Below are 12,965 nucleotides of genomic sequence, written 5' to 3' on the forward strand. Positions count from 1 at the left end.
AGAGTTTTCCATATTAGAACATTAGTTATCTTTACTATTGACCCTTTAGGCAGGAGAGTGAAGTAAGCTTTAGAAGTAAATTATTCATTTGGCCAATATGAGAAAGTGAAATCTGGGTTTATATTTTTAAGAAAGAAAACTATTCTTAGTGATTATTTTGATCCAACTTGAATTTTTTTAGCATACCAAACTGAAGTGGTTAACTTGAATAAATAAATGTATATTTCTTAAATGGGAATAGTTAGGAATGTATTTAAAATTTAAATTATTTTTTCCTTTGAAAAGGCAAAAGAAATTAGAAGTGGCCATGGAAGAAGAAGGATTAGCAGACGAAGAGGTAACGTGATTACTTATAATTACTGTACTGTGGTGACTCTTTCAGTTATTGATATCAGATGATTTTATAACTTAGATAATATGGATTTTATCATTTGAATATGGACTTCTTTATTGCTATCATGGATATCTTTAGAAGGAAGCAGCTTTTTTTTAATTCTAAGAACATATATTTAGTGAAAATTACAGTATTCTAGGTTTGTGGAACAAGAAAGACAGGCTCTAGGAGTAATCAATCAGTTACTAACTCTTTTCAAATTTTTTTCTAAATATTCTTTTAAAACTATCTGCTTTTCTAGTTCAGTGCTACTACCGAGTTTAAACTACTCTATATCTCAGTTGAAGAATAACTGTCCCCAGCGGGTGCCTCTACTTCCTGCCCCCAGTTTTTCTGCATACTGCAACCAGGGTGATCTGTCTAAAAAGAGGTTTGATCACATCACTCTTTTGCTTAATAACTCTTCACTGGCTCCCAGGTGCTCTTGGGCAAGGGCAGACTTGTTCACACTGGTCCACAAGAACCTTCACCAGTTGGCCTCTGCTTCTCTTTCTCTAGCCTCATCTCTTGTCACCCACCCTGCTGCCTATGCTGACCTATGTAAATTACTTTAATTTCTCCCTCTCTTGTCTGTGACCTTTTCACATGCTGTTTCTGCTGCTTGGAACTCTTCCTTACTCCTACCCAATTCCCATTATTCTTCAAGAAGCTTTAGGTCTCACTTTAGGTATCACTTCCACTGAGAAATCCTCCTTAATCTCTCAAGGTACTTCTCCTGCATTCTATTATCCCATAACACTGTTCCCGTCCCTTTGGTAGCCTTAAAATACCATCTTTCCAGAGACTAGAAACTCCATGATGTCTTTTTTTTTCTTTTTTTTTTGAGACAGAGTCTCACTCTCTTGCCTGGGCTAGAGTGCTGTGGCGTCAGCCCAGCTCACAGCAACCTCAAACTCCTGGGCTTAAGCGATCCTCCTGCCTCAGCCTCCCGAGTAGCTGGGACTACAGGCATGCGCTACCATGCCCAGCTAATTTTTTCTATATATTTTTAGTTGGCCAGATAATTTCTTTCTATTTTTAGTAGAGTCGGGGTCTCTCTCTTGCTCAGGCTGATCTTGAACTCCTGACCTTGAGTGATCCACCCGCCTCGGCCTCCCAGAGTGCTAGGATTACAGGCGTGAGCCACCGTGCCCGGCCTTCCACGATGTCTTATTCAACATTACATCTCCAGAACTGGCAGAGAGCTAGAATAAATACTTGGTAAATAAATGAACAATGGATTTTGCCTTCAAGTAGTTTACAAATTAGAAGGAGAGATTGTATCTGTGTGTGCATGTGTGTATGTATGTAAAAATATATATACATGATAGAATGTGGCAAACTTTGAAAATATAGACAAGATTTTTTTCCCCCCTAATTCAGGGAATCAGAAAAGGTTTTATGGAAGAGGAAACAATTGATTTGAATTATAAAGAACTGTTAGAATTTACAGTAGAGATAAGAGGTATATACAAAATAATGAATGTATATACAGAATAATGGGTAATTACATTTGAGCTATAAAGGGAGCAAGGTAAGTTGACAGCACACAGTGGAAAACTTGGCTTACAATAGTTTACTAAGAAAGGTATACTTTATTTTCTAGGCAATAAGGAGCCATAACCTAGATTAATTAGTTTAACAGTTTCAATGATCAGAAAAGAGTTTCTACATTTAAAAAGTAGACTGTCAAATGATGACTTGCAATCAAACCCTTATCTAACCTTCCCTGCACCTTTCCTAGGACTGTCCCTGTATCCTGAGTTGCAATGTTTAAATCAAATAAAATATTTTATGATTTATACTAAAGTTGGTTACTTTGTTAATCACTTGACTCAATCCAGAAAACTAAAGTATTCTTACAGCTAAAATTATTTATTATAATGTGTATGAAATTACCATAATAAATTTTTTAAAAGTTCATTTCATTTACATTCGTTAAATTTTAGTGAGAAAGGTAATGATTTAAATCTGTATTCTGATCTCCAGAGAAAAAAATAAGACTGAGTACATCTTTCCTTATTTTTTTATTAGCATAAACTTTCTTATTAATAACCATGTAATTATAATCATTAATATATATTATACATCATTATATTGATAAATCTTAAACATAAGATCTTAATTTGAAGTGTAGGGGATGCCCCAGGTCCAAGTAGGTAACATAAGTGAGAGAAGCTGGCCAGGTTGGTTTCATGATGGCATCTTAGGTTATATTCTTTTGATCCAGATGCACTCTGTTTACATATGTAACCTATAAGAATATTTTTTTTACTTCCACAAAGATACAGATTCTTATTTTTCCTGTTTCTAAAATATTTGATCCTCGCGGCTTATCTGTTGATAAGGACATATGGTTTTGCATATTACTGTAAGAAAACAAGAGCCTCAGCCCACTTTGACATGTTTCCTGGTGACTGGCACCAATGCTGGAGTCTGACAAATTAGGAAACAGTGGCCCACCTAAAGGCGATTGCCACTGTTGGCCTAATGTGGCCAAGTTCCTGTTTTTCAAGAGAAGGTGGAAATCTGGACTTTTATTCAGAGTCACCTGCTTTTTAAAATATCAGCAAGTAATTAAAATGTTTTAAAAACAACTTGCAGTCCAAATCAAATATGTCTGTAGGTTGAATACAGTTTTTAGCTTCTCGTTTACAATCTCTGGTCTGCATCAGCAAATACTAACTACATTTATGGCTATTTTCTTTAACTTTTCTGAATAGCTTGTAGAAAATGTGAGATGATTTTGCCCATAAAAATAGTCAGTGGCCCATAACATCTATTTATAAAACTTCTAAATTTTTTCTGTAAAGATATTTTTAATCCCACAAATGCTTATTATTAGGCCCCACACTACGTCTGGATTATGTCAAATTCTATAACGTAAACAAATTCTCTCAACCTTAATATAAAACATGTTGGAACTATCTTTATGTGGGACGGGGTTTTTTAACTAAAATTGTTCATACAAACAAAATAGATGAAGTTGGTAGCTGAGCCCTTCCATATCTCAAAACTTTGTCTACTCTGTCTTTATAAAAACTGGGCACCCTACAGATTGAGAGTTTGAAGAACACCCATATAAAAAGGAATGGAAAAAGGAAGAAAACAATTTCTAGTTTCATCTCACTTAAGAAAATCCTATCAAGCATGGAATATTATTTGTTCTAAAGGAAAACCAAAATAGGCAAGTTCAAACTACAAAAGAGAGCCATGAAATGTGAAGCCCGTCCACAGATTTCTGTTGTCTTCTTTGGAGAAGGAAAGAATGTGATTACCACAAAGATGTTGTTTGCCTTTCAATGCTACTTAATCTATACAAGTTGTGAGCAGATATATCAACATGCTTTTTCATGAATTTTTTTAAAAAAATGTGAACTTGCTTCAGCTTACCTCTGGCACCACAACACTGATGACTACAATCATGGAATAGATTTTTTTAAAAGTAATGTAGCTGTTATAGGTGATTTCTCATTTTTGTAGAATTATGTGTTCCATATGCTTGTACTTCTCCCTGTCTGCCATGAAATGGCAATGCCCCAAACTACATAAACATTGTTTACTTTCTGCATTACACGACCCATTGGACAAGTAAAGAAACTGTAATGAGGTCATCTTTTCCATTCAGATTAGACAGGTTTCTGCAACTATACCCAACTGTGCTCTGTTTTATAAGCCAAAAGGGAGAGATTTAATTTTAAATTCTTATATTTATTTTTATAATAAAAAAAATTTAAAAAACCTCATCACTGCTTTGAAGGACATGATACTATAGTGCCACCAAGTGGCCTTTTAAAAATTACAGTCTTAAAATGTGAAATAAGCTACTTTGGGGGGCTGTCTTTTCCTTTACTTGTAATTCAGTTTTTTTATTTGTACCCTTTAATTATTCAGAAGGTATTTTTGAACATCTATTACATGCAAAAAAGGGAATTTGTCATTGTATTTATGTAGAAAGAAGGAAAAAATAGTCTTCAGTATTGCTTTAGGATCCATCTTTGTTTTTGTAATTATCTAAGTATAATTTTAGCTTCTTTAAACTGATGTTTAAAAGATGAAAATCAGCCATGGAAATCCCATGATTAGGGAAGTCTATTTTTTATTTTATTTTATTTTTTTTATAAAGAAAAGAAGTTTATTTGACTCATGGTTCTTCAGGCTGGGAAGTACAAGAAGCATGGTGCCAGCATCTGCTTGGCTTCTGGTGAGGGCTTTTGTGCTGCGTCATAACATGATGGAAGGTCAAAGAGGAAGGGGACCTGTACAGCGGGGCAAAAGCTGCTTTATAACAGCCCACTCTCATGAGAAGTAATCATTCCCACAAGAACTAATCCAGTCTCATAGGAGCAAGAACTCACTCACTACCACGAGAGTGGCACCAAGCCATTCATGAGGATCCACCCCCATGACCCAAACACCTGCCACTATGCCCCACCTCCCAAAACTGCAGCAGGGTGATCGAATTTGAACATGAGTTTTGGTGAGGACAAACCATATCAATACATAAGCCCAGAAATAAAAATGTTTGATGAAAAGCAAGGCATATTCAAGATGGAAATGTATTACTATTTAAAATATTAATATAGCTGGAAGGGAAGTCTATTTTTTAAATTATTACATAGCCACTAGATCTGGATAGTTTTAGGTAAATAGAATAATGATTGTTACATCTTCATCATAGTTACTTAATTTCTTTTATTGCCTCACCTCTTACCAAGAAAAAAAATTCGTGGTTGCCTACTTAATTTTTCCATAGTACCATTATATTTTATGATCAATATCAAATGTGAAAAAGACAATAGGCAAAGCATTTAAACTTCTATGCTTGACTTTATCTTCATACTGCCCTAATTTCCACCATTGATATACCTGAGTATGTTTAGCTATTTGAATTAAAGATATAATTTCTTGATTTCATCCTTTTGGATTAATTTTGTTTAGAAGTATCAGAATTCCATTGCATTGATTATACATATTTACATAATTACATTATTATATTATTAATAGTTCATCTAACCCTTTTTAAAACAGATATACACAGCAGCAGGGAGGGACTATTCAATGGTTGTCCCTTGAGCTGCATTTAGAAGCAATGTTTCTGAGCTGTTACGGTCATTTTGACTTATCTCTTCCTCAAAACTGAACAACTGAAAGTTTGATAGGATTTAGTTGAAGATGAACAGGTAATTTTTTCACTGATTTTATTTATTTCCCACTCTGTTTTACCTCTACTAGGAGCTAACTGTGTCAAAAAACAGACTTTTGTCTGGTGAGGGGAAAAAATGAGATTTAGAACAATGAAATAAATGCCTGTTCCAAATGTAACCTTCAGGTGTTTCATAATGTTGCTTATTAATGGTAGTTACTTTTTGTGACCTTTGTAGAATGGATTATGAAATTACTGACTTGGATATCTTAATGACTTCTTGTAATTTTTTTTTTTTTTTTGCAATTTCATATTTTCAGGAAGTTGTGTGCCAAGTCTCAAGCAGTTTATCAAAATTTGTCCAAGAATAAATTTTACCATAAGTAAATCTCTATGGAAACACATCGTTATTTTGTTGTCACAAGTCTTAGTAGTTGTGATAGAGCAACCTTGTAAGTTAGAGAATTGAAACAAAGTAGATTTTCTGACAATAAAAATCAGTATCGGAATACTATTAGTATTTCCTAAAGTTTAATTTTTATTTATGGAATTAAGTTAGCATAGATATGAAAGAATAAATTTTGTATATATAAATATGATAGACTAGTTAAGATGAAATATTTAATGGAGTCCACCTCAAGAGTAAAGATTTATCACTTGGTAAAAATAAAAAATTTCCTTTAAATTGCTTTACTCTTTCCATGTTTAATAAATATTTGGCTTTGGTAAATAAATTATAGCACTGGTGTATACTGTTTAAGATACCTTACCTCTCTTTTTATGTGGATCATCTTTTAATACTGTAAGTTCCTTTGAAACAATCTGATTATAAAATCATGCTTTTAAATTGTCTTTTCTTAAATAGAAAAAGTTACGCCGATCACAACATGCTCGCAAAGAAACAGAGTTCTTACGGCTCAAGAGGACCAGACTTGGCTTGGATGACTTTGAGTCTCTGAAAGTTATCGGAAGAGGAGCTTTTGGAGAGGTGTGCTGCTTTTTTAAAGTCACTACTGCTGAAAATGTATATCTTAAGATAGTTTAAAATTGTATTAAAATACAATTCCTGAAATAACAACAATAACAAATTCCTGCTTTCAGTAAGGGAACATGCTTTGCACTCATGAATAAATAGCAGTGATTGTTTAACACTTACAATATTTATTTTTTTTAACTTCTCAGCCTTTTGGCTAAGATGAGGTGTAGCATAATATTTATTTTTATATTCTAGGTGCGGCTGGTCCAGAAGAAAGATACAGGCCATATCTATGCAATGAAGATACTGAGAAAGGCTGATATGCTTGAAAAAGAGCAGGTACGGGTTCTTTAACACATATAACATGAAGGAACATCCACTGACTAGGTGTTAGAGTAAGCGTTTATACTGGAATTTTAAAAAAGACATTTATACACCTTACTATATAATCTGTTAATTTTCTAATAGTCTGTTTTAGTATTTCTCAATTCTTATATTTAAAATTTCTTCCAAATTCATAATCTGTGTATTAGTCTGCTCAGACTGCCAAAACACAATACCATAGGCTAGGTAGCTTAAACAACAGAAATGTACTTTCTCACAGTTCTGGAGGCTGGAAGTCAAAGATGAAGGTTCTGGCAGGTTTTGGTTTCTGGTGAGGCCTCTCTTCCTGGCTTGCGGACAGCCGCCTTCTCACCAAGTCCTCTGCAGCCTTTGCTTGGTGCATGTGGGGAGGAGTGAAGGAGAACATGCATGCTCTCGTGAGAAGTCCCTGGTGTCTCTTCTTGTAAGGACACTAATTCTACCGTTATGACTTCATTTAACCTTAACTACTTCCTTTGAGGCCCCATCTGCAAATACAGTCACATTGGGTATTAGGACTTCACCATATGTATTTTGGAGAGACACAAACATTGAGTCTGTAACAAAATACCTTCTGAAATACTTCCTTTTCTGACTTCAGTGAAAACAAAGAATAGTCCTCAGCACCCTCTATCCCTATCATATATGAAATAATTGAAACTAGTCTCCTGACAGTTTGCTGATTTTCATGTATCCAAAATCTATAACTACTTTTTTTATACTCCTGGGCTCTCTTCATGTTTCCTGTAACTTACTACAGTTCCGTGGGGTGGCCATAATGTCTGAAAACATTGATAGTATTATTTTATGTGTTCACTTGTGTTTCCAGTATGGGTGGACGCTCTAGAACCCTAAATTGAATACCTATTCTAGTGAAAGACTCAACAATGAAACTATATAGGAGATGGCATTTCTCTGTTTGTTGTGCTTTACTTGCCTTTTAGTCCCTATGAAGCTTACTTATTATTATTGCAACAATATAATACATTATGTTAATAATCATGATAATGTGTATAACACATTAATAACCATTAATAAGTTGATTTTTATTTAACTATGACCCACTCGGATTTTCACTGCATTCTTTCATTTTGCTATTTCATTCATTCAGCACGTATTTATTGGGTGCCTACTTGTATTGTATGTTCTGGGAATACAGTGATTAACAAGGCAAATCTGATCCTTGTTCTTTTTTAGTAGTGGAGACAAGACAGCTATTTCACATTGTCATGATAAGTACTATGAAGAAAATTTTTTTAAACGATAAGGTCATACATATGATCTGAGTTTAGGAGGAAGAATTAGATCAGGGAAAGTCTCTCTGAGGAGGGAATATTTGATGAGAGACTGAATGATGGGAAAGAATGACATATAAAGATCTAGTAGAACAGGCCAGGCACGGTGGCTCACGCTTGTAATCCTGGCACTTTGGGAGGCCAAGATGGGAGGATCGATTGAGGCAAGGAGTTAGAGACCAGCCTGGGCAACTATCAAGATGCCGTCTCTATAAAAAAAATTTTTAAATTAGCCAGGCATGGTGGCACACACCTGTAGTCCTAGCTAGGTGGGAGGCTGAGGACAAGAGTTAGAGGCTACAGTGAGCTCTGATTGTGCCACTGAACTCCAGCCCGGGTGCCAGAGTGATACCCCCTCTCTAAAAGAAAAAAACACGTCTGGTAGAACAGTGGTCTGTGTGGCAAATGCAGAGGGCTGAGGCCAGAATAACCTTGGTCTGCTCAAAGAAGAGAAAGAAGCCATTATGGCTAGACAGAAGCGAAGAGTGACTAGAGATGAAGTGAGAGATAAGCAGGGTTTGAAGGCTGTGATCTAGAGTTTGGATTTTATACTAAGTGCAGTGGGAAGACATTGGAGGGGTTTTATTTTGTTTAAACAGGGGAGTGGCATGTCTGATTGATGTTTTATATGGCTTATACTTTGGTTGTGACAGTGCAGTTGGAAGAAAAGTTTAATAGATTATATGTTTTGAAGGAAGAGCTAGCAGGATTTGCTCTGATGGACTGTTGTGGGGTGAGAGGATGGAGTAGTGAGGGAAAGGGAAGAAACCAGGTTAAAGTAATGGGACATGATAAAATTGCGTGGGAATCAAGTATAGAGAAGAGGGCCTAGATGGAAGCCCTGGGGAACATCAGGCAGGGGGGGGACCAGCAATGGTGACCAAGAAAGAACATTGTATCAGATAGGGGAAAACTAGAAGAACATGGCATCCTGGAAGCCAAGAGAAGAAAGTGTTCAGAGGCGGTGAGTAGTTACCTATGTTGAATGCTGCTAAGAGAGAGAAAAGGGGACAGGCCACAGCATGGAGATTTTGAGTAACTTGGCAAGGACAAGTTACAGTGGATTGGAAGGTAGAGGTCTAACTGAAATGGTGGAAAGGAGAATGAGGAGCAAGAAGTGTAAAGAGTACAGGTTGATCTTTCCCATGAAGCAGAACAGAGAATAGATTGGTAAAGTAAGAGTTAGAGTCAAAAGGAGGTGTTTTTTTTTTTTTTTTTTTTAAGACAGGAAAAGTTTCAGTACTGATAAGAATCCATTAGAAATAGAAAAATTGAAGATGCAGGGGACAGGGGAGATACTTACAGGACTATGCTGGAAGATAAAGGAGCAGGGACTCATTTATTAAAACAGGAAGGAAAAGCAGAGAAAATGGGAACAAATAGGATGGTTGATCTGGCATTGGAAAGTTTTAACTTCCTCCCTGAGTGCAAATGGAGTAAAGGAGGAGTGGCTTGAAAGGAGGCTTAAGGAAAGAGAAGTTGTGAAATCCTGAAGTGTGGCAAAGCAGACTTGGTAGGGAAATACAGTCAAATGCCTGTTGAGATTTGCAGTCAGGAATTTAAAGTGAAACCAATTGGTATAGTTGGGTGATTTTTCTCCAGTAACACTTAGTTGCTCAGGGTCAGGTGCAGAATAGACAGAAATTTGGGTTTAGCCTTGGTTGGTGTTTTCCTAGGCAAATACAATGGAGGGAGAGAAGGATGAAGGAGTTCACGTCATTTGCAAAAGAGTGATCTATGAATAATGAAATCTATGATGGGCAGAAAAATAAGTGAGGTTATGAGGAGGGTAATAGAGAAAAAGTGATAGGGCCCATGGCATAGAGATTGAAGTACCAGAATAAGAGACCTGGAAGAGTAGAGAGGTGGAGATCAGAAAGAGAGTTCCTCAAAGTTGAGATTTTAGAAGAGAGTACAATTACTGGTGATGAGGAGGACAAGAATCTTACCATGGGTGGCTGAGGGGTAGTGGAGGAAAGATCACTGAAGGGGAGGAAGAAGTCAAGGAACTGTGTGGATAGGGTACTTGATGGTTCATCCTGTGGCTGTTGAAATCCATCCATTGGTGGAGAGGAAGATGTTGAGCCATGAGTTGAAGTCACGAATGAGTGAGGGGGATTGATCAGGAGTTCTGTCAATGAGCTATAAGGATGATGTGGTCTCAGAGCATATGCTTCAAAGGAGCTAGAGAGAAGGAAGGCATCAAAATGGTTCAGAAGCAGCCATGACAGTGAGGAGGAAACCTACCCCCTCACCAGGCAACACATGAGAGAAAAGCAGGCCTTTCTTGAGAAGGCTGCAGGAAGACAGAACCCTCAGTAAAGGCATATAAGGAGGGATAGCTCCTTTAAGGAGAGAGAAGCTGGGAAAGAGTCATCCTAAAGTGTGGGAAAGCAGACCTAGGGAAATGCAGTTGAATGCTCACTGAGATTTGCAATCATGAAGAGAAACCAGTTAGTATAGTTCGGTGCTTTTCAGCTAGAGATGAGGTTATAGATGAGGTATAGGGGACTTTGTTGATGACAGGCTGTGATTCTCCAGAGGGAAAAGGGCTGGAAGACAAGGAAGGTTGTTGAGATACTGAGTTGGATTCGATAATTGTAGATAATGATGAGAATAAGGGTAAATAAATTTAAAAATAAATAAATAAATAAATAAAGGTAAAGAGGTATAGCCTCAGAGACAAGGAGGAAAATAGGACTCTAACTTAGCCATAATGGGATTAGTCCTAGATAGGGTTTTAGAGGAAGGGAAAAGGGAGCAGTTAGTTTAAGCTACTCTAGCCACTAGCCACCTAGGGCTGTCTGTTGGGCACTTGAACTGTAGCTAGTCTGAATTGAGGTATGCTATAAATGTCAAATACCCACCATGTGAAGACTTGGTACCCCCCAAAAGTATAAAATATTTCAATAACTTTTATATTGATTATATACTGAAATAATATTTGGGTATATTGGGTTACATAAACTATATTATTAAAATTAATTTTACCTGTTTTACTTTTTACACGGCTACTAGAAAATTTAAAATTGTTAATACATATGTGGCTTGCATTGTATTTGTATTGGAGAGCCTGGTCTAGAGTATTTTGTCAAAGTCAAGGAGCCTCTGGACCACTGTTCTTTCCTATATGGGGGGGCAATGTCATTGGAATCCAACATCCCGTCGATTTTGCATTTTGGGGTTGTTTTCCCCTTACATAAGTTAATCTGTATTTGTTACCACTGAATTTCATTTTGGAAAACCTTTTCCTACTCAATTCTAATACATCAATATTTTAAGTTGTATCACATTTACTTTAATACTAACCACTGCACAAAATTATGTAGCAGCTTTTCCTCCTACTATTGTGGGACCAGATTACCATATGTCATACTTTCTAACCTTTGGATCCCATTTTGGAAACATATCCTATAATCTAGATTTAAAATATTTAAAGCCAAGTATGTTGCAGTTATTTTTTTCTGACAACACTAGACGCAGCACCAAAAGTTTAAGCCTTTTCCTTTATGACCTGAAATCACTTCCTAAAAGGTAATAGGTAAGAACTTTTGCTACATTTTTCACTTAATGAAACAGATCCAGAGATATTATAAAGTATTTTGATGCCAGAAAACAAATTCTTACCAACTCTTGTGCTTTGATCTCAGAGTATTTACTGTACCAGGCAATAATATAGTATTATAATTCTAAATATATTTTAAGCAGATCATATTTTATTATGAAAAGGTTTACAAATATGTGTTCTTATGTGCTTTGGGCCAGAGTTCATAAAGATGTACATTGAAAATAGCAAAAACATAAAAATCAAGTCTTACTGTTAATCTTTGAAGAAAGAATATATAAATATATTATTGCAAAAACATCTGAAAACTGACCAGTTTTGCCAACCCCATGAATTTTTCAGTCTGTAAAATTTTCACGTAATACAGCATCCCTAGTAATTATGTATCTGACATATCAGTAGCAAAGTCCCAAAAAGTTACACGAATTTGCTGTAGCTAATGTTTATAGATATTATAGAGATTTTATATTATAACAATAACTTAATATAAATGTAAAGTTATTATAATTATTCCTACTTCTTAAAAAAACACAAACAAATAAAGATCGAGCCGGGCCCATTGTTTAACAGTTAAAAATAGTTTGCTCTTTTTAGAATACGGCTTTGCCATACCAATCTACAGGGCATTGTTTACTGCTCTTAACTGTAAAAGTCAGAGTAGGGCCCTAAATTTACATGATAAAGCCAGGATGTTTGGCTGTGTAAAGATTCTGGTTAGTTTTTAGACTAATCATCGCTTTACCTCAAAGGCCTCCGCTTCCCATAACATACTTGTTGATCTCACCTTTTCAGGCCTAAAGATATAAACTACAATAAACTATTTCCTGAGGTTCTCCACATTTAATGAGAATATGAACATGTATGTGTTTCAAATTTTTTCTAAAACTCCAGCTTTCCTTCATTACTGTTATGGTTGGATAAATATAAGAGATAAGCCTGAAAAATGAGTAATGTGTTACAATTATATTTTCAAAATATATTCATCTAGGTGGCCCACATCCGAGCAGAAAGAGATATTTTGGTAGAAGCAGATGGTGCCTGGGTAGTGAAGATGTTTTACAGTTTTCAAGATAAGAGGAACCTTTATCTAATCATGGAATTTCTCCCTGGAGGTAAAAGCAAACATAGCAATGACAGACTGACACCAGCACATCTTCATATGTAATAGTACTTTTATTGAGTAGGTTTACTTTTGTATTCCTAGCTCTGAGGCTTTACACAGTCACAGCTTTTCAATATTTACTTTC

General features: G+C 35.8%; 1 protein-coding gene across 1 annotated transcript in view; it reads left to right on the plus strand.

Annotated features, from left to right (window-relative positions):
- STK38L (serine/threonine kinase 38 like) overlaps positions 1-12,965 on the plus strand; it is a 76,496-nt gene that overhangs the window by 52,675 nt on the left and 10,856 nt on the right. The window contains exons 4-7 of the mRNA XM_069489581.1: positions 286-337; positions 6,385-6,507; positions 6,751-6,834; positions 12,707-12,830. Coding sequence (XP_069345682.1) covers positions 286-337; positions 6,385-6,507; positions 6,751-6,834; positions 12,707-12,830 — 383 coding nt within the window. The remainder of the gene's footprint in view (positions 1-285; positions 338-6,384; positions 6,508-6,750; positions 6,835-12,706; positions 12,831-12,965) is intronic.

The sequence above is a fragment of the Eulemur rufifrons genome, chromosome 16 (genome assembly GCF_041146395.1).
Source record: "Eulemur rufifrons isolate Redbay chromosome 16, OSU_ERuf_1, whole genome shotgun sequence".
NCBI lineage: Eukaryota > Metazoa > Chordata > Mammalia > Primates > Lemuridae > Eulemur > Eulemur rufifrons.